At 42.7% G+C, this 25,278-nt stretch overlaps 1 protein-coding gene across 1 annotated transcript in view; it reads left to right on the top strand.

Annotated features, from left to right (window-relative positions):
- Positions 1-21,050, top strand: part of DDX49 (DEAD-box helicase 49) — a 39,591-nt gene extending 18,541 nt beyond the window's left edge. Inside the window, exons 8-13 of the mRNA XM_068234199.1 lie at positions 1,590-1,666; positions 5,329-5,426; positions 6,214-6,288; positions 11,715-11,803; positions 11,894-11,965; positions 18,618-21,050. Of these exons, the coding sequence (XP_068090300.1) occupies positions 1,590-1,666; positions 5,329-5,426; positions 6,214-6,288; positions 11,715-11,803; positions 11,894-11,965; positions 18,618-18,794 (588 nt within the window). The 3' untranslated portion in view covers positions 18,795-21,050. The remainder of the gene's footprint in view (positions 1-1,589; positions 1,667-5,328; positions 5,427-6,213; positions 6,289-11,714; positions 11,804-11,893; positions 11,966-18,617) is intronic.
- Positions 21,051-25,278: the final 4,228 nt, after the last annotated feature.

The following is a 25,278-nucleotide window of genomic DNA, read 5'->3' as shown; positions in this document are numbered from 1 at the left end:
CTTTAAGGGGAAGAGCTTGGATTCTGTGTTTGTTTTTTTGTTTTTTTTTTGTAGAGTGATTTGGAAGCCTGCTTGCATTAGCACAAGTGCTGACAAAAAATGGAAATAGGCCCCTATTCTAAAGGTGGCCACACATGATGCAATTTTTTTTTTTATATATATTTTTTTAAAATTTGCCAACAATTTTTTTCTGATTAATTGTAACATTTTGAAATGTCTGACCAATGTATCACACACGTGTTCAATTTTTCCCCAATTGTGTAAAAAAATGTATAAATAGTGTATAAATTAACAATCTACTATATACCATAAACATCATCTACTCCGGACTTATATCGATAAAAATAAAAAATTCAATCAGATTTCTCGCTTGCATAAAAATAAAAATAAAAAAAAAAAACCCTGTACAACCGATAGTCTTCATTGAATTGCGGTAAAATCAGATGTTTTTATTTTATTTCGTGTGGCCACCTTTACACTCCTTGTTGCCTAATAAGCAATAATTTAAACCTTTTCACAGATGTAATTTTTCCTTTACTGAGAATTTATTTGATATTCACTAGTGGCAATGTCCCACTTGTTATAGAGACTCTGAAGTCTCTTAATCCTTTTTTTTTTTTTTTTTTTTTTATCACAAAATTATTGTTTAACATATTAGCCCTAACTAAACCGCCGCATTCCCCGCCGCTGTACACTATCTGAATCCCCCCTAACTCCCGCGGGGGGGCAATCCAGGCAGCGCTTCCGTAAGAGGCAGAGCTATGAGCCGCAGCTCTGCCTCTCAGCGCGTCTGTCAGCCCGGATCGCCGCCTCTCCGGAAATCCGCCGCTGACAGACGCGTGTGAGGCAGGGCTGCAGCTCATAGCTCTGCCTCACACGAAAGAGTAGAGGGCAGCAAAATCCACAACCAAGAAAGTCGTGGATTTTGCACGGGAGAGGGAGGGCGAGTTTGGGGGGATTTAGATAGTGTGCAGCGGCGGGGATGCGGCGGTTTAGTTAGAGCTAATATGGTAAACAATATTTTGTCATTAAAAAAAAGGATTTTTAAGAGACTTCAGTGTCTCTTTAAGTAAAGCCAAACCCTACAGCAAAACTATACCAAAGCAACCACCAAGACCTGTTTTGCTCCAGATACCTCTTACAGTAAAAGTCTTTGGAAAATAATTTATACATTTTTAGCTGCAGCTAATTCTGAAAAGGTCACAAATCGTATTACCTGCCACCGATATCTTGTAGCTTGACTGTTGTACTGTTTCATGATATTTCTTTGATTTTAATCTGTACCATGCTTAGAAGCACCATTGTGGTATATGCTAGTGTGTTGGAACACAGATAAAATGCAGATGAATGTGTGCTGTGTGCTGTGTGCTGTGTTTCTGATCACTTGTAAATTATAGAGAAATTATAGAGAATTATAAACTTATATAGTATTTATACAAATATGCTCTTTCTTTTTCTCTAAAATGCTGTAATGATCTCAAATCTAATAAGCTACAATCTAGAATGTCAACAAACAGCATCCAGTCTTGTTATATCTCTATGATTAGAGAGCGTGCTGCATTTTGATTGTGCCTGTGTTTTGATTGTAGAAACAGAGATTTGCTGCACTTGCAAAATTCAAATCAAGTGTTTTCAAGATTCTCCTTGCAACAGATGTGGCTGCCAGGTGAGAACCATTGCCTGTCACTGATGAAATCCCCACAGAATTGGTAATGTTCCTGCCTTATCCCTATGCCTCATCAGAGGACGGGAAGGCTGTGTTCCATTTGTTCACTTCCCTACTAACAAGACATGTGTATTCAAACACATTCACAGAGGTGAAGCTAAACTAGATGGAGATTGCATCAGGGGTTTTTTGTTTTGTTTTGAAGGAAATGTACTTAGTAGAATTATGCCTACCATTTAGAAGAAGTAAATTGCCATGCAATATTATGGAAACAAAGATCACATTTAGATCAAGTCGCAGATCTCTTAAAGGAGAACTCCGTGATGTGAGATTGAATGGGCGTTGAGGGGAATAACATGGCAATTTATATCTTTATTTATTTTATAGATTACCTTTAAAATATTTTGCCCCTCACAAGGTATCTGTTGCAAAAGTTTTAGCCATGCTCTTGCCAGATTAATGACTCACCCATTTGAATGAGTCTGGCGATAATCGTATAAGCAAATTAATTAATTTGCATTACAACACTAGATACAAGGGAACATCTTTAAATATAAATGGATGCCTGAGAGAAACGGCAGATCAGTCAACACAGCAGATAGTGTGATTAAAGTCTATGGCCCCTATTCAATTAACCTTCCTGGCGGTAACCTGCAGGAGGTTTTCTCAGGCCCTGCTGGGCCGATTTGCACAATTCTTTTTGCTCACGCAGCTAGCACTTTGCTAGGTGCGTGAGCACACCGATCGCCGCCGCCCTGCGCTGATTCGCCGCTTTTTTTCGCGATGGTGGTCCTTTAACGTTTCTCCTAATGTTCTCATATTTTTTTCTATTTTTTCACTTAAGAAATAACTTTTCAGCACTTAACATATGAGAAAATGCCAAAATGTCGGTAAAAAAGGAATATCAAACTTATTTTGAGTATTTTATTCCTTGCAGGGGGCTTAAAAGATATTTGATTGTATGCAGCAAAATATCCTCTGAGAACTCAGGAGAAAAGTTAATTGGATAGTGGCCATTGTATCTCTATCCATGATAAACAATGCTTTCAAATACAGAAATGCTATTTTCAGCAATCCTTAAAAGCATATTATAAGCATACAAATATTTTATTTTTTAATATAATATTTAATAATATATATATATATATAATATTATTTTTTTATTTTTTTTTTTTGCTGCACAACTGACATAACTAAGGGGGATACTTTAAGCAGATTTTTTTTTATGGTACTTATCCGTTAGCCGGGCGCATCCGGCAGGTGGCGCTGTTGTAGCGAATTTCATTCATGCTTAGTTAACGTAGTGCTGTGTGAATGGAAGCGCCGCAGGTGGCGCTAATTACATTGATACGGCACATAACAATAACAGTGTTAATGGGAACTAATATGTATTTCAAGTGGCCGGAACTGTTACTTAATGCAATTAAAATGAAGGCGGCGGCAATGTAACAGATGAAGCCGCCGCCTTCGTCTTCTTCTCCCCCTTTGCCCTCCTCTGGCTTTTATACAATGCTGGCAGCTGGGGGGGACATGCGTCTCCCCCCAGAGTCGTTCGTCGCAAGAAAACAAACAGGATTCCCTTCCGCGACGAACGACTCTGGGGGGAGACGCATGTCCCCGCAGGCTGCCAGCATTGTATAGAAGCCAGAGGAGGGCAAAGTGGGAGAAGAAGACGAAGGCGGCGGCTTCATCTGTTAAATTGCCGCCGCCTTCATTTTAATTGCATTAAGTAACAGTTCCGGCCACTTGAAATACATATTAGTTCCCATTAACACTGTTATTGTTATGTGCCGTATCAATGTAATTAGCGCCACCTGCGGCGCTTCCATTCACACAGCACTACGTTAACTAAGCATGAATGAAATTCGCTACAACAGCGCCACCTGCCGGATGCGCCCGGCTAACGGATAAGTACCTTTTTTATTTTCTCTGACTTCTAAATAATTTCCTCCAGGTTCCCTTTGTCTTTGAACTGTTAAATTTTGGTCTAGACCTCCAGATACCTGACACCGATTTATAATGGTTGCTCAGCTTGCTACCTCATCATAAGACTGGGAGCTAAGTATGTAGACATTAGTAAGTTCTTTATTAGTCAAGGCTTATGCTACGTACACACATGCGACAACGATCGTTCGTTGAGAACGACGAACGAACTTTTAATTGATGAAAGAACGACCTAAGTAAAGTTAGTTTTAAATTGTGTGTAACGATCTAATCGTTAGAACGAACGTTACATCACGTTAAGCAACTATTGCGCTTGCGCATAAAAATGAGAACTTTCATAGAGAAATAGTGAAATGCGCATGTCAAGCCTAGTACGAACGACCGTTTCCAACGATGTACTACTTTTGCAAACGATAGTCGTTGGTAAAAATCTGCCAAGCTAGATCATTCGTTTTTAACGATCTAGCTCGTCCGTCGTTAGTCTTAATGATCGTTGGTTGCTTTTTTTTTTTTAAACGATTGTCGTTTGAAACGATCGGGGAACGATCATTTCAAACGACTATAGTCGCATGTGTGTACGCACCATTAGTATCACCATACAAAGACAAGTTCAGTGATTCAGGTATGTAGTGTTCTGACTCAGCCCAATCCCATCCTGAAGTAGATGCAGGGGCTGCGTGTTGGCTGCAAACGCAATGCCTGCTCTTAGTTGGCAGCTTTCAAATGAACAGCAGGGAAATTACTGATCATGTAACTAGATTAACAACTCTCCTTTGATCAGATCAATACCACAGTCTACAAGCCATATAATATGAGATATGTCACTATAACTGTTATATATATGTGTGTGTGAGAGAGAAATCCACGTGTTTTGCACCTGCATCTGTACTTTACTTGACCTCTGTGCTATCTCTTGTGAGTTATGAGTAATGTAACAGCAAAAGCTGCATCTAACCTTTTAGTTGCACATCTAATTGCAGTTGTTTAAATATAATGATTAAGACAAAATTGTTTCTGTCAGTGGCAGATTTTCATATTGGAGTCACTTCTGTGTAGTGCAGCATTCTGTGTGAATTACATACTGTAAGTGGCTGAACATTAATACAGTTATGTTGGCAGGCACATGTAAACCGTACTATTGAGGCATTTCAATAAACTAAGTTGTCCTAATAAAAAATATTTTTTGTACTTCTGCAGCATATCAATTAGATATTCAAGTATAATTGCCATGAAGTCAAAAATGTTGTAAGACTTCTCCTTCAACACATTTAAGCAAACCCTCAAAACCCACCTCTTTCAGATGCCCACAACCACACAGTAACTCTCTACTTAATATTTATTCCACAGCCCTACTAGTGTGACCACCTCCCCTCCCCTTAGATTGTAAGCCTTTGGCAGGCTCCTCCCATCCCTAGTGTAGTCTACATGATCGTGTGCTCCTGTCCTATGACAGCCTGTACTTGTATTACTGGACCTACCTTACCAGCCCATAATCACATGATCATGTATTTTGTACTGTTTGCCTTGCATAGCTTTGTCCTATGTTGTATTACATTGTTACATCTGCCATCCTTTGTATCATTGTTTGTATTGTCCAGCGCTGCTTAATATTAATATTAATAAATAATAATAAAAGGTCTTTTATTATTCAAATCATTACATATGGTAATATCTTTGTGTCAGTTTTATTAGCTTTTCAATCTGATTTACATTTGCAGGGGCTTGGATATCCCCACAGTTCAGGTGGTGATTAACCACAATACACCAGGCCTTCCCAAGATCTACATCCACCGAGTGGGAAGAACGGCAAGAGCAGGTATACTTTATGTCCGCAGTCACAGGATCACATATTGAATATTTACATGTCCAAGCTGTTATGTGTAGATTTCATTTTAGTTAAGTTTTGGGAAGATGGAAGTCTTGAACTTGGAGCTGTAATGGTCTAGTGCCAGATATACATAACGTGCTGATATTTAACCTCCTTGGTGGACTGTGCAGAGCATAGCGCGCAGCGGGCGTTTTCACACACCTCCCGGGGGATCCAAATACCGGCAGCCATTCTCCTTCCTGTCTTCCAAGTTTCTGCATCCCTCGGGTAAGATCGCCATTTGTCGTCATGATGACAGATGGCGATCTCACTACAGGATTACAGCCCCACCCGGAGGACGGAGGGAGAACTTCAGCGCTGGATCCCAGGGAGGTAAGTGCTGGGGTTGCTGCAGATCTCTCTGCAGTGATTTTTTTTTTCCCCCAAGTTTAAGGGTCTAAAAGCCTACAAAAAATTTGCACTGCTTTTAGACCCTAAAATCTGGAAAGAATCAGACCGCCAGGGTGGTGAATGTCTATCAAAGATTACAGCTATCACCAGCTCCTGCGTTCTCTTTCTGCTTTCCTATAATTGCTGTAAAGTATGCCCTGAAATGTCCAGAGGAGCTGAAACAAGAAAAAAAGCTTTGTAAAGTATAGTAGTTGTATTTTGGTGCTGCGGTAGGTCTCAGCCCAGCAGTGACTATTCATCAGGAGTCCTGCAATGTACCGTAATCATTTACTATTTATTCTCTCTTGTAATGTAACCCATTTCTTCGTATTGTGTTTTTCCTCAGGACGAAATGGCATGGCAGTAACCCTTGTGACCCAGTATGACATTCATCTAGTGCATGCAATAGAAGAACAGATAAGTGCGTTTGTCAAACTTTTTTTTTTCCTTTATTGTCGTGTCTTTATTATTATTTAGTTTCCACAAACTGGGGCATATACATGAGGTATTTGGTCCTTGTGCATTTTTATGGTTTAGACACATTATCTGCAGGACTTTTGCAGAGAATTTAGACCATTTCTGTAACTCTACTGTTGCTACCTCAGTACTTGGGTTTTTTTTAAGGTGGGGCGGGGGTAGTTGAAACTGCCGTACAAGTACAGTATGTCTGATTTTTCTAGAAATTCTACAACTTCCAATTCCAACCAGTGTTAAGAAAACTACACTTCTGTTTACAAAAAAAACATAACATTGCTCAGTGCTAGATGACCTTTACATTTTTATTTTTACATTTTGGAAATCATAACAGCATTCTGGTGTTCTATATATCTAACTTTCCCCAATGTGATTGTTCCGGCTAGGTCGGAAGTGTGGATGCAAGCATCGCCAATAATCCTGGCAATCCATTGAGAGAAGCAGGAAGTGCATCTGGTGGTCTTCCTGGCTTGTGGTGGGACTCCATGGGAGTACACAAGCCCAGTGACTTGTTGAGCCCATGTCCTTTCTAAAAATCAGTTATAACACCTTGCTCGTCTTACAAGTGCTTTCCCCACCTTTTAGGTTTCCAGTATGAAAACAGTACTTGCAGTCCTCTATACAGTGCTTGGTGGAGCAACTGTGGGCATCACTTCTATCAGCTAAGGAAGGATAGGTCCAATTTTTTATAGTTGGACTTTTAAAGTGATATAAAACTCAAATTCCTTCTTTGGTATAAAACATTAAAGTTGCACTAAGCACCTATTTATCAAAATAAACCTCCCCCAAAGGGAGAATTAAAAATGGAGTGTGCTATTATTATTATTATTATTTATTGTATTTATAAAGCTCCAACATATTACGCAGCGCTGCACAATAGATAAATGGGTTAACATACAGGTAGAACATACGGAAACTCACAACAAAACAAGATCATGCAAATGATTTGATAACAATACAGTGTCATAGGTCAAGATAGAGACTGTTCGAGTCTACAAGAAGGGTGGTTGTGAGTAAGATTGCATAATCAAGCTGGATACATTAGGGAGGAGGGCCCTGCCAGAGGCTTACAATCTAAAGGGTGGGGTGGAGACAATAGGTGCGTCTTTTGAGAGGGTGTCTAACAGAACATATTATGATGCTGGTGTAGGGGGGTATGCGAGTGTGAAGAGGTGAGTCTTGAGAGCTTGTTTGAAGGTATTAAAGGTGGGGGCGAGTCTCTGACGGCTGGTGGAAGAGAGTTCCAGAGAGTAGGGGCAGCTCTGGTGAAGTCCTGCAATCGTGCGTGTGACTGAGTTATGCGTGGTGCGACTAGGCGCAGGTCATTGGAGGATCGGAGGGGGCGGGCTGGTATGTGCCTGTGGACCAGATCAGAGATGTAGGTCGGGCAGGTCTTGTGCACTGATTTGTAGGCCAAGCACAGGATTTTGAAATTGATCCTAATGCTGATGGGGAGCCAGTGTAATGCTTTACAGAGCGGAGTTGTAGAGGCGCTGCGGTGAGAAGAATGTATCAGTCTGGCTGCTGCATTAATTACCAATTTAAGTGGGTCAGTACGGTTAGAGGGAAGGCCAGATAAAAGAGAATTGCAGTAGTCTAGGCGGGAGATGACAAGGGCATGAATGAGGAGTTTAGTGGTGTCAGGGGACAGGTAGGAGCGGATCTTGGAGATGTTGCGGAGGTGGAAGTTGCAGGATCTGACAATACCTTGGATGTGGGCTGTAAAGGAAAGTTCAGAGTCCAGAGTAACGCCTAGACAGCGGGCTTGGGAGGTAGGGTGGATAGTAGTATTTTCAATAGTGACATGCAGATCTGGGAGGGGTGCAGCTGTGCGGGGTGGGAATATTAGAAGCTCAGTCTTGTCCAAATTAAGCTTCAGGTACCTGGCAGCCATCCAGGAGGAAATGGATGTGAGGCAGGCAGAGACTTTGTCTATGGTAGAGGAGGAGAGATCTGGGGTGTGGAGATATATCTGGGTGTCGTCGGCATACAGGTGATAATTGAAACCCATGGAGGAGATGATTTTGCCAATTGAGGCAGTATAGAGTGAGAACAGGAGTGGTCCTAGGACGGAGCCTTGAGGAACACCAACTGAGAGGGGTGTAGGAGTGGATGAGGAGCCATTGAAAAATGTTGTGAAGGAGCAGTTGGAGAGGTAGGAGGAGATCCAGGCTAAGGCTGAGTCCTGAATGCCCATTAGCTGCAGGGAGTGGAGGAGGAGGGAGTGGTCGACAGTGTCAAATGCCGAGGAGAGGTCCAGGAGGAGCAGGATGGAGTATTTACCTTCGGCTTTGGCAAGGGCAAGGTCGTTTACCACTTTGGTGAGGGCTGTTTCTGTAGAATGGGCTGTGCGAAAACCAGACTGCAGGGGATCGAGAAGGGAGTTGGAGTTAAGGAAGTTGGTCAGGCGTTGGTGGGCCAGGTGTTCAAGAATTTTTGAGGCAAAAGGGAGGAGAGAGATTGGGCGGTAGTTGGATGGCAGAGCAGGGTCAAGTGAAGATTTCTTTAGCAGGGGAAGCACAGTGGCCTGTTTGAATATGGAGGGGAAGATGCCGGTGGAGAAGGAGAGGTTGAACAGATGGGTGAGGACAGGGGCCAGATCAGAAAAATGTGGGCGCAGAGAATCAGATGGGACCGGATCTAGGTGGCAGGTGAAGTTGCCAGCAGCTGGTTGACTTCCTCCACCGTGACAGGATTGAAGGCGGTAAGGGAGGGGAAAGAGGCAGGAGTCGGATGTGGTGGGGAGGCAGGGGCGATAGTGGAGGAGAGAAATATCCCTCCGGATGGTTGTAATTTTGTTGATAAAGTAGTTTGATAGGTCAGTGGCTGAGAGGGTGGAGGTTGTGGGGGGAGGTGTGGGGTTAAGTAGGGCATTGAAGGTGGCAAAAAGACGACGTGGGTTGGAGGCTTGGGTAGCGATCAAGTGAGTGAAGTATATCTGTTTACTATCAGCGAGGGCAGTATGGTACGTCTGCAACTTGGTCTTGTATCCCAGGAAATCATTGTTGTGGCGGGATTTCCTCCATTTGCGTTCTGCAGCTCGTGTCTCATTTTGTAGTTTTTTTGTGAGGGCAGTGTGCCAAGGTTGGGGGTTGGGGCGACTGTCGGTACGAAAGGTCAGGGGAGCAGCATGGTCTAAGGCTGCGGAGAGGTTATTGAGCTGCCGCTTCGTTGGGGCAGGTTAGGCTGGGGAGGGAGGAGGAGAGAGAGTGGAGGGGTGTGGCTAGTACATTGGGGTCAAGGTTGCGCAGATCTCTCTGCCAACGTCCAGTTTGAGGAGGGAGACGGGGTGCTGGATGGAGTGAGGGCGAAGGTGATGAGGTGGTGGTCGGAGATGGGGAATGGTGTAATGTCCAGGTTGGTAAGTGCGATGGCTTTGGAGAAAATTAGGTCTAAAGTATTACCAGCACTGTGGGTTGTGGCATTAGTATGCTGAGTGAGGCCAAGGGAGTTGGTGAGTGAGAGAAGCTGAGTGGCAGCAGAGGTGGTAGGCTCATCAATTGGAATGTTAAAGTCTCCGAGGATGATTGTTGGGAGGTCGGAGGACAGGATGTGTGGGAGCCAGGAGGCAAGGTTTTCTAGGAAGTGCGATATTGTACTGGAGGGGGGGCGGTATAGGACTGCAATAATGGCTGGGAGGGGATGATAGAGGTGGATAACATGGGCCTCAAAGGAGGTAAAGTAAAGAGACGGGGGAGGGGTAAGGACACGGAAGGTGCAGGATGGGGAGAGGAGTAGGCCCACCCCTCCCCCAGGCCTGTTATCTGGTCTTGGGGTATGGCTGAGGTGTAGACCCCCGTAGGATAGGGCTGCAGCTGCAGGCAGGTCAGAGGGGGTGAGCCAGGTCTCCGTAAGGGCAAGAAAGGTGAGTGTTTTTGAGATAAAGAGGTCATGGATAGTTGTAAGCTTGTTGCGGATAGATCTGGCATTCCAGAGAGCGCCAGATAGAGGAAGAGATTGTCTGAGTATGGGGCGGATGGGAATGAGATTGGGGCGAGAATGTTCGTGGGTAAGGGGAGGGTGGGAGGTGCAGCGGGGAGAGGGGCTTGGTGGGTGAATTTGGTTGTGGTGGGTGAGGTGGGAAGTATGAGGAGGGGAATGGGGGGGCTTGGAGACTGGAGTGGGCCTGGGGTTAGGATGTGTGGTGAGCAGTGGACAAGGGACCAGGGGGAGGAGCAGATGGAGCCAGAACATGAGGCACCAATTGGGCGGGTGATCAAAGGAAAGAGGAGGTATGAGGGGGGTACGCATAATGATGTGTTGGGGATACATACTGTTGCAATGGGAGTGGTGGTGAAAATAGGTAGGGACAATGGTGTAGCAGAGGTTAGAGGATATACTTGGTGGTGGGCTTACCTAGGGCAATGGAGCAGTGTTTAGTGCAGTTTGTGTTTATTTGGTGGGGTGGCTTGTAGGCTGTGCAGTTCAGAATCAAAGGCAGAGATAATCTAGTTAGACAGCAATAGTGTGCAGCAATACAAGTAAGTTACAACAAAGTTAATATTACCTTGATGTGGTGCTTATTTCTGCTGAATTTCTGGTGAATACTGGTAAATTCGTTGTTGCCCTTTGAAAGCTGCCCTTAGAAAGCGAACCTACTTGTCGAACCGACAAGGTGTTTCTCCTTATATACACATAGCTATAGCATTAGCAATGTGTAATCAGGAAGGAAGGCCTAGTCAGCTGGCAGACAATATGCGAATTAAGTAATAGGGGTGGTCTTATTTCCGGCAACTGCAAACAGATCTGCATGTGATACAGGCTTTGATGGAAATTGCAGATCAGCCACCAGTAAACAAGGTGTGAACAAAAAGCCAGAATTCAATAGCAATTACAATACTGTCTGTAATGGAACTCAGGTGCTTACACTATTACAGAGGAAATCAGGAAAGCAAAAAGTGAAAAAATTAAAAAAGACGGAAGAGATTAGACATACACAGCAGATGCAGGAGGAAATTAAGCGTTTGCTTGCGTTGGGGGGGATTACTTACCTTGGGGGCTGCTCCCTAGTTCCCCATCTTTATGCTGGGATTCATCTTTTCCGAGGACGCTGCAGTGCACTCACACTGAAGGACTGCATAGCATTGCAGTGGCTGGGAGCGCACATGACCATACCGCAGGCATTTCAAACTTGCAGTTGCGGGTCTCCTTGAAGAGTATGGATGCTAGCATAAAGATGTGGGGCTAGGCAGCAGCCCCCCCCCAAAGGTAAGCATCAAACTGCATACCTTTGCCATGGTTTCCAGTAGGTTTATCAGAGAGTTTAACATTTACTTGCAAAATGTCTTGTGTAGTGTTTCCATCTGTTTTAGTACATGTTTGCAGCAAGATGGAGTCTTATTTTTCTCATGGCTTTCTCATCACCCTGAACAGATAAGAAGCTGGCAGAGTTTGCTGTAAAGGAAAGTGAGGTGCTGAAAATTCTCACTCAAGTAAATGTGACTAGAAGAGAATGTGAAATAGTGAGTGCTTATTCATAGGGAATGTGATATTCCACAGAGATTGTGGAAACTATAAAGGGTCATCCTGATATTGTGCTCTGTTTATTCTAGAAACTGGAGTGTACAGATTTTGATGAGAAGAAGGAGATCAACAAGAGGAAGCAGCTTATTCTGGAAGGGAAGGTAAAACGCAGTTGTGCAATAGTTTCCATTCTTTCCCATTCAGCAGTTAATACATAACTGGTATCTTTAGCAAATGCAGTGAGGATTGCTGAATACAGAGCAGCTGATCTACAAGGTGTAGCCTGCTGACTGGGAGGTTCCTTTGCCACCTTGGCAAAGCTCATGTGACTTGGTTGTTACATCTTGTGCTCATTTCAGAGCCTTTGCATTACATAATAGATATGTGCTCTTACTGCTTCTGATATGTGATTCCTGAGCTTTGCTTAAAAAACAATGTTCTGATTTGGTCTGCTTTCAAATCGCAGATAGTGTTCCTTGTCTTGTGGTACCTATGGGATAGTCTGCAGATGGGAAATATGGAACCTGAAGTGAGGGTTTCTGACAAAAATCGGACAAGATTAGCTGCATGCTTATTTTAGATGTGTGAGTCAGACACTACAGATGCATGAAAGATCAGCAGGATGCCAGGCAACTGGTATTGTTTGAAAAGGAAATAAATATGGCAGCCTCCATGTCTGTCGTGCTTCAGGTTCCCTTTAACAACTCACCAACCACATACTACAGTTTTGAAGTTTATGGGTACCTTTTAGTCATTAGTGTGTTCATGGTAGCAATTACCATTCTGAGGCCAGTATTATTTTAGGATGTACTGTATACATTGTAAAAAAGCATACAGCAAGACATGTGTTGACTAGTTTTTTCATTGATACTGTTGCCATTTCCCGTTTCGTGTAGTTTTGTTGGGCCTAGTGTCTGTAGAGTATCATTAGGTCATGCGTACCACATAACATTGCTATGAGCATTGATCCTAACACAGAAATGTTGGAAGGGAAATGATACACACTGCCTACAGAAAAAAGTAGTAAGAACTGCAGGGCAAAGCTGAACTAGTTGGCACTTTAAATTTGGCATTGAGTGAGTTCATATAAAGTAAAAAGGTGGTTAGGCTGTGAGCTATGCAGCCTTTCCACACCCAGTGTTCTGAAAGTGCAGTTAAAGAGGAACTGTAGTGAAAATAACGTAATGGATAATATTACTTATTTTTTTATAATATTAATTTATACATATTAGTCAGTTAGTGTTTGCCCATTGTAAAATCGTATCTCTCCCTGATTTACTTCCTGACATTTATCACAGACGGCAAGATCTTTAGTCTCTGCCGTGAGCTCTGCGGAATGATTCTTTACTGAGTTCTAATGCCAGTAGTAAATATACATGGTCTCCCAGAATGCTCTGGGGGAGAGAATTCCACATATCTAATCAGCCTAGGCTAAGCATCACTGGGAGGTCAGGGCTACATACTAATACACAGCAATATACTGTATAGATATAGGAAGTGCTTCTGATGTTGAAACCAGGATAATTAAAGTAAAAGTGGGTACCTGAATAATTGACTGCATTCTGCTATATGTCAGTACTGTGCCTCCATAACTATTGCTGCACAGAGCAGGCTTCTGGCCTTCCCCGTCTGAGCTCTGTACCAGTAAGTGGAATGCTTGCTACTTTATATTTATGACCTTTCTAATAGCACCATGAGGGCTCGTTTCCACTATCGCGAATCTGCATGCGTCCAACGCATGCAGATTCGCACATGTAATGCAAGTGGGTGGGCCTGTTTCCACTGTAGCGTTGTTGAGGTGCGTTTTTTTCAGCGGTGAAAAAATGCACAAAAGAGCCACAGAATTCGCCTGCGAGTGGAATGCATGCGAATCACCGATAATGTATTTAATAGGGAATTCGCCTGCGGCTATGGTATGCGAATTTTCATGCGTATTTTCATGCGAATTCGCATAGGTACCAATGTAACTTCAAACAGGCAGTGACATGGTTAAATTCGCATATACCCTCACCTATGCGAATTTGCGGCAAAAAACGCAAAAATTCGCATCCACATGCTATTTCATGCTATTTCATCAGCGGTGGAATCCAGGCGATTCTGCACCGCAGTAGTGGAAACGAGCCCTGAAGCTTCCCCCCTGCAATCAGCACAAATAAAGATTCCATCATGCTTGGTTATTGGTATAGTGTTGTGTTTTCTCTTCTATTTATCTTGCAGGGCTCTGTCACCATGTTGTAGCTATTATAAACATAATGCTGTTTATGTATGAACTGCTGTTCCTTAGATGTGGAGTCTCTTTTTGTAGCTTTATATAAACCTGCTACTTCCCTCACTAAAGTAAACAAACATTTGTACTATACAGAGTATACGTGCTGTGTGATCCGCGACTTCTGATTTTAGTAGTATCGGTTGGCTCAGATGTTTGTAGATATGTCTGTCATGTAATTTCCATCCAATTAGCCTCTCATCTCTTTAATATGTTTTGTACCCCTCCAAACTAAAGATTCAAGTGAGCAAGTCAGTAAGATTTGCTTTAATTCTCTCCATGAACCTGACAGAGAGAGAGTACAGTTTCATGATGCAAGTCTGAAATGTAACATATGGTCCTTGCTTACATAGATTTCATTCTATAAACACATTCTTGTGTTCATCTAAAATTAACCATTCTCCTGAATCCTTAACGAGCATCTCATAACCATGCATGAATGTACATGGAACAGATTAATATTTTTGGATTGGTGTAATAAACCAAGTCTAAAGACAATGAGCAGAAGTAGAGCAGTTGCACCAACCAGTCATACAGGTTTCAGGTGTTGGAGGGAGCAGACATTTTCATTGGTTACCCTGGGCGACTGCCCTATTTTTGCTCCTGTTATATTTGTACCGATGTCTATAAATTAAGCCCTTTGTGTTCTGAAATATAAAACGAATGCTTCAGTGCCTTGAAAGACATTACATATATTCATCAGTTTTAACTAGTGCTAGCTGAAGCTTGCTGAATTATACATAATAAAGCTTAAGTCCCAAGTTCTCACTTCTCACACAATTTTTGTGTATTTAATAAATCATGATTTTAAATTATGTATACATAAAAATGTTTTCACAATAAAATGTAAACTGTGTAATTTTTTTTTTCTTTTAGGAAAACGTTTGCTGGACCAATTCATTGTCATTTGCTCAGCAACCTACAGCTGCCTGTTTGCTGCTCCCCCCCGTCAGTCTGAATCCAGCTTTCTCTAATAGAGACTGGGAGCCTGATGGGGAGGCATGGCTTCAGCTGAAACATGGCCATGTGATTGTTTCAGACTATCTGTGAGGGTGCAGGCAAGCTGTAATGCTTGTTTCAGACTGTCTGTGAGGGTGCAGGCAAGCTGTAATGCTTGTTTCAGACTGTGAGGGTGCAGGCAAGCTGTAATGCTTGTTTCAGACTGTCTGTGAGGGTGCAGGCAAGCTGTAATGCTTGTTTCAGACTGTCTGGGAGGGTGCAGGCAAGCTGTAATGCTTGTTTCAGACTGTCTGTGAGGGTGCAGGCAAGCTGTAATGCTTGTTTCAGACTGTCTGTGAGGGTGCAGGCAAGCTGTAATGCTTGTTTCAGACTGTCTGTGAGGGTGCAGGCAAGCTGTAATGCTTGTTTCAGACTGTCTGGGAGGGTGCAGGCAAGCTGTAATGCTTGTTTCAGACTGTCTGTGAGGGTGCAGGCAAGCTGTAATGCTTGTTTCAGACTGTCTGTGAGGGTGCAGGCAAGCTGTAATGCTTGTTTCAGACTGTCTGTGAGGGTGCAGGCAAGCTGTAATGCTTGTTTCAGACTGTCTGGGAGGGTGCAGGCAAGCTGTAATGCTTGTTTCAGACTGTCTGTGAGGGTGCAGGCAAGCTGTAATGCTTGTTTCAGACTGTCTGTGAGGGTGCAGGCAAGCTGTAATGCTAGGTACACCATACAATTTTGTGTTATGCTGGGAATACACGTCACGTTTTTCCCGTTCGATTCTCTGCACTATCTATTAGCCATTTGCTTCTCTGCTCGATTCTCTTATCTTTTTTCAATTCACTTCTATGAGAAATCGAGTGGAACCGAATCGAGCGGAGAATCGGACATGTCGGAATTTTATCATCGAAGGCGGCATCTATCGGAACGATTCTCCGCAAAAAACGTAACGTGTATTCCCAGCATTAGATAGATGGTTCAATAGATAATTTCTGACATGTCCGATCTTATTTTCGATCATTTTTCTGATCGATTTATCATAGAGGTGATTGGAAATAGATAAGAAAAGATAACAGAATAAAATTGAATCGGAAATTGATCAGGTGGAAAATCGACTGAAAAAAACGCATTGTGTGTACCCAGCATAAGTCACTGAGGAGACCAAGATTCATGAATTGATGCAGCATGCGTTTTCCTTTATTTTGTAAAACTATACTATTTTTTACAAAACTTTCTTTAAAGGGTATCTGAACTGACATAAGGTAAATGTGTATGCACGGTGCCAAGCATACAAACAACATATTTCTTACGTTTATTTTCAGTTCAGGTTCTCTTTAAATGCATAATTAAAGTAAACCTGAATGGAAAAAAGGTGTTAATTTGGGTACTTACCTCGCCCTCCTCCTCGCTGTTCCAGTGCTGAGACTACCTGCGAATTGCGCCTATGCACTAGCACAGAGCCAATCTGGCTTGGCTTTTATGGCCTAGCTTGAGCAGCAGCTCCGTGCTTCTGAGCAGGTGCAAGTTGGCAGGGAAGCCTCTGGAAGATGCAGAGGCATCCCTCTCCCGAGGTAAGTATCCACATTTTTATCACCTAAACCTCTCCCACATTTAGTTTAACTTAATTTTATGTTCTATTAAATATATTATTATTTTTTTAGAGAGAGTCAAAAAATTCTGTAGCGCTGTATAACATGCCAAATGTAGAATAATGGGGAGATTAGACACATTCAAGCACCGCAGAAACCAGCCTACATAATAACCCCTGCACCACCGTGCATTGGGCTTGATTCACTAAACCGTGATAACTCAAATATCACACCTTATCAAAGTTAACACGCCTTATCAGAGTGGCATAGTGAGCGCTACGAACTTATGCCTGCTAATTGGCAATGGCACTTATCCTGCCCTGAGCCCCTGCGGGTTCGTAGCGCTCGCTATGCTACTCTAACAAGACATGTTAACTTTGATAAGGTGTGATATCTTTGATAAGGTGTGATATTTGAGTTATCACGGTTTAGTAAATCAAGCCCATTGACAGCGTCATATGCATAGTGCCGCCTCCCACTCAGTGACGTACTCCATGCTGGGCAGGAAGTTTGTCACTGGGATTCCCATTGGTCCATGCATGCACACTGCCATCATTTTACATTTACTGCATCGTCCATTGACTTGCATTGCTACATAATCTGTGTGGCAGGCACGGATTATGCGGCACACCTCAAGGCTTTAATGGTGCACCTGATCTCTGCCACTAAATAAATTGTGCGTGATGGTCTGTTAGCTGTGACAGATACTCGGCTCTATCTCCGCTATGTGGTTCTTGAAACATTGTATTCTGGCATCTGGATATGAACTCTTTCCACTGCAATACCACACACCATGGGTCTGACAATTAGTCACGGGAGAGACTGCATGTCGTGTGTGTGTGTGTGTGTGTGTGTGTGTGTGTGTGTGTGTGTGTGTGTGTGTGTGTGTGTGTGTGTGTCTCCATGACCATCTGTTGAGGATAATACCTTTTATGGCAGGTCTGGACAAATTTAATATGGAATTTAGGAGCTGGTATAAAATATTTAAAGGGATCCTTAAAGGATACGTCCAGGCATAAAAACAAACAAAAATCCATTTACCTGGGGCTTCCTCCCGCCCCTGGCAGCCATCCTGTGCCCTCACCGCAGCTCCAGTGGCTCCCAGTCTCCTCCACTGCAGATGCCGACCTCACCAGGTCGGCTTTCCGGGTTGGCTTCTTGTGCGCTCCACCGCGTGGGTCACATGATCGTGCTGACGTTATCAGGACTGTACTGCGCAGGCACCTGCGCAGTACTGTCCTGATATTTTTTTGCCTGGACGTATCCTTTAAGTCACCTGAAAGAAAGAGGGTTTTACTTATCTGGGGTTTCTACCAGCCCTCTGCAGCCGTCCTGTGCCCGCGTAGCCACTCACCAATGCTCCGGTCCCCTGCCGCGGGTTGGGTTCGTTTTCGCCAACTCGTAGTCAGCAGGCCACTGTGCCTGTGCAGCCCTGGCCACGCTTATTCTTGCACGCATTCCTATTCGCAAAAGCGTCCTGTGCAGGCGCACCAGATACGTGTGGGCAGGGCTACGCAGGCGCAGTGAAAATCAATCTAACACGCGGCAGGGGACCGGAGCATCGGTAAGTGGCTACGGCGGGCACAGGATGGCTGCAGGGGGCTGGTAGAAGCCCCAGGTAAATGAAACCCTTTTCTTTTTTTCAGGTGACTTAAGGATCCCTTTAAGTGACAGTTTAATTACCAATAATCAAGAGAAAACCTCAAAAATCTGTAGCCAGCTACCATGTTAGATGCCCTACCAAAAATGTGTGCAACAGGAATTCAAGAGCTCATCAACATTGTACTGGACAATCCAATCCTGAAAGGTAATACTTGAAACATCTACTAGTATGACTTTGTAATGTGATGGCCAGCTTTCTTTACCTGACTTTAGTACTTGATCTTTAGTCATACAGTCTTGTGACACTCATTGCCTTGACTAATGAAACATATGTGTTGTGTGCACCAAAGGAATAGTACAATTAAAACTCCCTAACCTGGAAATCCTTTTTTTTTTTTTCTTCTTCTCCCCTGCTTTAAGGATCCTGATCTGGAAGCAAAAAGAAAGGCAGAGCTTGAAAAAATCAAAAAGCAAAAAAAGAAGTTTAAGGAGCACATCCAGGAAAGCATGAATAAAGAAAGGGATGCAGTGGTGCGCAGGAAGCGGCAAAAGAATCTCCGGAGAAATCAGAAGAAGGCCGCTAAACTGAAGGAGTGACAATTTGTGCAAAGACTAGAGCAAGAGCTGGTGGAGCAAATAAACGACTTCCTGGACCTGAAATGAAAGACTGATATTGGAATATGTACTGGGTACTCCTGGTGTCTGTATAACACAACAGGATTGTGCAATGTACTCATTACCCTGGAGAGGCATACTGTTCTTATAGATACATGAAGCCGGGGAAGCTAGGCACCTCACTGAAGGACACTGACACCTGTTTTGCTCACCACCCTGGATAGAGTTACTGCCACCTGTTGAGCTTCTCATATACGTGAGCTCTGGTGTATGCTGGAAACTGATCTGATTTGTTCCCACTGAATGTCACACCTAAGCACTGCACAGAGAGTATCTGCAGCCAGTGTTGGAGTTTCAAATTTAATATTTATAGTGTTTTTTACTGGAGCTGTATAAAATATGCTATCTATCAGTATGTTCCCCCCTTTTTTTTATTTAAAGTGAAACTGATTCAGAACCAATAATCAATAGGGTAAATGCAGTCTTCATGAAAATGGTTATTTGCAGGCAGTGCTATCTGTTTTGTTTCACACACCCACAGGAAGAGATGCCAGTTCTTGGGAAATCCTGTATCTAAAGGCCAGTATATACATTCAACTAATGTCACCCAATGGGAATCAGAAGCCGATCCTTTGGGGTGACATTGCAGGGGCGAGGCTGTGCAGACACATTGCCTGCTTTGCAGGTGTGGTGGGGAAACAATGTCGCTTGGTCAAAGTGCTCTGCCAGGCGGAGTGGATGTGCGCATTGTGAGTTGCAGTGAACGTGCTGGATTCTCAGCAATGGCGGCCATTATTGCCCAACTCAGCCAAGTTCCATCTGGTGTGTGGTGTCTGGTGTCTACAGACCTTTACTCTTCTCATTGCCCCACTAGCCTCCTCTTATAGATAAGCCTAGATATGGCAAACTTCCTCACTTCAGCTGAACAGGCTATTGGGTAGCTGCTGACACCTCACAGCTCACATGCAGCTCTCCTCAGTCTTCTCTTATGTTCCTGGTCTGGCCACTTTGATATTTTTTTAAAATTTGTGTTAATTATTGCTATAAAGTGAACTTCTAATGGGGAGAGAGATAAATGATACTTCAGTAGTTTAAAGCCTCTGGATGGTCCAGAGGCTTCCCGGATCCTCGTCGAGCCCACTGTTGGAGCACAGGGTCTTGACAACATCCCGGGCATGCGTAAGTAAGATCCATATATGCCCAGTAGAAAGAAGACACTCACAGCTTTTTTCCTCAATGCATATGAGAGCGTCATTCTACTGGGCATATGTGGCCCTTACTCACCCATCCCCAGTCCGGATGCTCTTACCCATGGCAGGAGTGTAGCCCCAAGAGACCTGTTCAACAAGGTTTTGTTGAATAGGTATTAAAACAGTGGAACTGCTGGAGGCATAGAACCGTAAACTGCGCTGGAACAGTGGACTGCTGGAGGATACAGGAACTGGACTATCCAGAGGTTTCCCACTATCACTCTCTTTAAATAGTTCTCATCCAAAACAATTGTTAGAAATTGGAGCTACACACACGCGCGTTACTCAGCTTCCGGCAGTGGTGAATACAACAGTGGTTTGGTAAGAGTGAGCCTGCTTTCCTCAACAATGAAGGGAAGGTCAGAATGATGTTTGTGGACACCTGAAAACACTATAGAGATGATAATGCACTATTGTTTTGGTTGAGGAAAATCTAAAGCATGTGTATAGCTTCAGAAATTGGACCGCACTATCCAGGCAGTGTTTCTACAACACAAGAACTTTGATAGGTTAGTTGGTAGAAAATAACTTTGTGCCAAAAAATTCTTTAGCGATTCTAATTTGAACTTTAACGTGCATAAATTATTGAATTATCTGGCGATTTCCACACCTGCATGCAACAGTTTATCAGTTAAAGTCTGTACATTATGTTGTAAATAATTTCCCTTAACATTCACATTTTATGTAAATTATATGCAGCTTGAATTTGGGCCAATGCGAAAATTGACAGGAGATTATTCTGATTGGTTTAAGCTGCATATAATTTACATGAAATTTGAATGTTAGGGAAAATTATTTGCATCTCATTGATTATTCCTATTTTGTAATCTAGCAATCACATATGTTTTATGCACATCTTGTACCATACAATTTTCCTTTTTGTTTAGTTTGCGGATGGTTGGCTGACCATGGCTGGCCTACTATATGCAGATAATGCTGATAAAGTTTGGCAGGTGGCGTGACAGTAATAAAGTCCTCATGGATCAAGTTTTAGGCTGAGAATGGACTTTTGTTAAGCAGTACAAGTATTTAATTTGGAAATCATTGTCTATAGGTACCTTATGTAGACCTTGTAAAGCTGCCTCTGGTGCCTTGTCATGGATGGGAACTGAGGTGCATGCTGTCTTGCTTGGATTAGGGTACACAACATGCTCACCCAAACATATACTGTAGCCCTACACCTAAAGCAGAGCTCCTTTTACTTTTTATTTCATAATTCTTTGCTTCTGGTCAGCCACGTGAGGAGGCTGTGACCTGTCCATTTACACAACTGGAAATCCAAAGGAGCAACTATGAGTGGGAAAAGGGCAGAATCCACCTAGACTAGTGTTAAGAGATTACTGGGAATGGGAACTTGTCCATCATCTTGCGCAAAAGATCTCAGCCCTAACAATCCCCTTGAAGCCAGATGTTCTACGACTTCACAACTCTTGTTGTTGTCACAGAGAATATAAATCCATAATACTTCACCCACTTGCTCGGTGCAGCAAGAGCACAGATGCCATCTCTCTGGAAATCTAAATCCACCCCTACAGTGACTCAATGGCTCTGCAAAGTCACCAGAATAAAAAAAACCTAGAGGAATTAATGCATTAGGGTCCATAACACAATAACCGCATATAAGACCGACTGGGCGGGATGGTACCGTTTCACCCACTCTAGTGATTACTTACAATTTCCACCCAACTCATCGTCCTCTTTGTGATGGCTCTATGATGGAGATTGTCTGAATCAGTAGTATTAAATAGTACTAAGTAGTACTTTTCTACATATTAAAACACTCTGCCTTATCTTATCACTTTTATCTTTTAAAGTCAGGATATTGGTAAACACTCAATTGTATTCATAATGCTAAACTTATCTTACATATTACCGAGTTATGAAATACCTGACTTCGTTAAGGAAAATCCATGGTAGAACTAGTTCATCATATGAGCTCGATTTTGTTTCTCTTTGAAATTTTTTGACTAGCACATTGTTCTATAAGATGTTTGAATATGGTCCTTTCATTCAAGGATGTATACTGTTTATGCTAATTGCATTCAATAAACATAATTGAAACTGAAAAGATCGAATCCTCCACTGATAGAGAAATGAGACTAATACATCAGATGTTAAAATGAAATATCTGCTCTAGTCCTCAGTTGAGTCTTTATAATGCCTTGGAGCCCTCAGATCCTGGGTTCACTGCTGTAAATAGAGCCTGCCTCTGCAATTAAAGAGGAACTCCAGTGAAAATAATGTAATGAAAAAAGTGCTTAATTTCTAAAATTAACTATTTATAAATGATTTAGTCAGTGTTTGCCCATTGTAAAATCTTTTCTCTCCCTGATTTACATTTTGACATTTATCAAATGGCGACATCTTTACTGCTAGCAGGTGATGGCTGTGAAAGGAGATGTTACCTTGTTTGGCAATTTAAAACAGCTGTTATTTCCCACAATGCAACAAGGCTCCCACAGTGGCATATCAGCACCCTGGTGCTGACATCCCACTGTGGGAGGGGTTTCACCACAATATCAGCCATACAGAGCCCCCTGATGATCCGTTTGAGAAAAGGTAAAGATTTCTGGTGGGAAAGGGGGTATCAGCTACTGATTGGGATGAAGTTCAATCCTTGGTTGCGGTTTCTGTTTAAGTGTGTTGCTTGGGCCTCAGCAGTCAGAAGTGGTGCTGCTAAAGTGTATATATAGTTCCCAGATTTGTTCCACTTCTGCTTACTTTCCTCAGGATTAATGTTAATACCACATATATGAGCAACAATGCACATTCCATTTGTTTGCGGCCCAGAGTTGCTGTTACTGAACCTGAGCAGAGCTGAGATAAACTTCTATTGCAGGGTCCACAGTCTTCCCCAGTGTGCCACAATCCTGTCGCCGTCCTCGTTGATTATTGCCTTCTTCACAGTTTGCATTATTGTTAGTCTGGTGATTCTGTATGAGCTGAACAGATTGGTTTAGTCTGAGATAATCACCCCTTTCAGCCTGATGTTATAAAAGGCAAGCATATAAAATAAGCAGAGAATATAGAATACATCACTTGTTTGCTGACAGAAGGTGAAGGACCAAGGAGGCGTACGAGATGAATCGGCGCCGGGAGACTTGGGCACAGGATACAGCCGGTATATGGCTGATCCTGCTGCCGCACAAGTCCCGGCCGTGTTAATTACTATCCCCCCTCCAGGCCGCCATGGATAGTGCTATTGCTGGAAGCCGAATTACAGTGTCTTAAATGTAACTTCAGCTCTGTCTTCTGACTGCCCCGAAGTTACACTCTGTGCGCTGCTATTGCCGTAATTCCTATTACAGCCTATGGTGGTGCCGGCTGCCCCCAAGTCTCCTGTGCTGGATTCTTAGTGTTCGACTAAGGAGACCTGTTAGTGCCATGTAGATTTCAATGCAGATTTGAAGCGGCTTGGAATTAGGCCAAACACAATCACCAGGATGTGCTTTTGATTGGCCCAATTATTAACCATCTCTACTGCCATGTCCCACAACGGATTCAGTTGCTGCTTCTAGTTGCAGCTACTATTAATGGTTTTCAGTGCAGTTGCTAAGAATTATACTGCACTACTAAAAGACAGAGCACCATAAAATCCATGTCTATGGACCAAATCATGAACACTATTAAACAACAAGAAAGTAGTCCATGGTCTAAATACAACAACTGCACACAGATGTAATAAAATACACAATCATTTTATTCAAGGACTTATCCCAAAAATTAAAAACCAGTGTACTGCCAAATTGGCCAAAGGGGGTAAATGAGTATGTAAATTCATAAATATATATATATTAGTACAAAATGCCAAGCATTGGTAAGCATATGAGAAATACAATTGTTCACCATATGAAAATTCTTGAATGCTGCCAAGAAATGACCTCCCTCTCTAAACAGTGCTGCAGACAGCAGCTGAGTATATAATGCAGTGATCTGGAGGATAATACAGGATCATCTCCGAAGAAGCATCTGTAAGGGTGCGATACATGTGAGGTCCTTACTGCCTATTGGACCTGGGGGTGACAGTGCTGAAGTTTGGTAAGGTTATTTTCTTTTATCTACATTTTGTGTATTATCCTCCAGATCACTGCATTATATACCGGTACTCAGCTGCTGTCTGGCAGCACTATTTAAAGAGGGAGGTCATTTCTTGGCAGCATTTGAGGATTTTCATATGGTGAACAATTGTATTTCTCATATGCTTACCAATGCTTGGCATTTTGTACTAATATATATATTTATGAATTTACATACTCATTTACCCCCTTTGGCCAATTTGGCAGTACACTTGTTTTTAATTTTTGGGATAAGTCCTTGAATAAAATTATTGTGTATTTTATTACATCTGTGTGCAGTTGTTGTATTTAGACCATGGACTACTTTCTTGTTGTTTAACAGTTGCTAAAGGTGCCTATACACTCGTCAGATTGGCAGCAGATAGATAAGAAATGCATCTGATGATCTATCTGATGCGTTTTTAGAACATTTTTTACCAGGATAGAATTCCAATAGATTTCAGTTTGAAATCTATTGAAATTCGATCTGATGGCATTTTTTTGCCATCAGATTTCCATTAAGGCCAATGCAAACTGATAAGCAATCTCATCAGATCGACCTAAATTTTCCACCCTGCAAGTTCGATGGAAATCCATCGAAATCGATCGAAATCGGCCATCGATCGGTCGATTGGCCAACCGATTTGCAATCGATTGATCGATCGATCGATCGGCCAGAAAATCGGCTGAGTGTATGGGCTGCTTAAGAATTATGTCACACCAGAGCAGCAGCAATTTGTTGCCATGTGTCACCATTATTAGCAACTGCACTAGGTAACATTAGCAGCAGCTGCAACACCAGTGAAACATGGCCCTTCAAGTAAACCCAAGCTGAGAGGGATATGGCGGCTGCCATATTTATTTCCTTTTAAATAATACTAGTTGCCTGGCAGTTCTGTTTATCTTCTGGCATCATGTGTCACAACCCTGAAACAAGCATGTGGCTAATCCAGTCAGACTTTAGTTACAGCACTTGATCTGCATGCTTGTTCAGGGTCTTTGGCTAAAACTATTAAAGACACAGGATCAGATGGAGAGCCATGCAACTTAGATTGTTTAAAATGAAATAAATATGTCAGCCTGTATATCACTCTAACCTCAGTTCCCTTGCAAATTACAGCTTTTGTTTGTCAAAAAGGTAGGTTGCAGATATTATATTTT

This window comes from Hyperolius riggenbachi, chromosome 1 (assembly GCF_040937935.1).
Source record: "Hyperolius riggenbachi isolate aHypRig1 chromosome 1, aHypRig1.pri, whole genome shotgun sequence".
Taxonomy (NCBI): domain Eukaryota; kingdom Metazoa; phylum Chordata; class Amphibia; order Anura; family Hyperoliidae; genus Hyperolius; species Hyperolius riggenbachi.
Note: the sequence above shows the minus strand (reverse complement) of the source record. Positions and strands in the feature narration are given on the sequence as shown.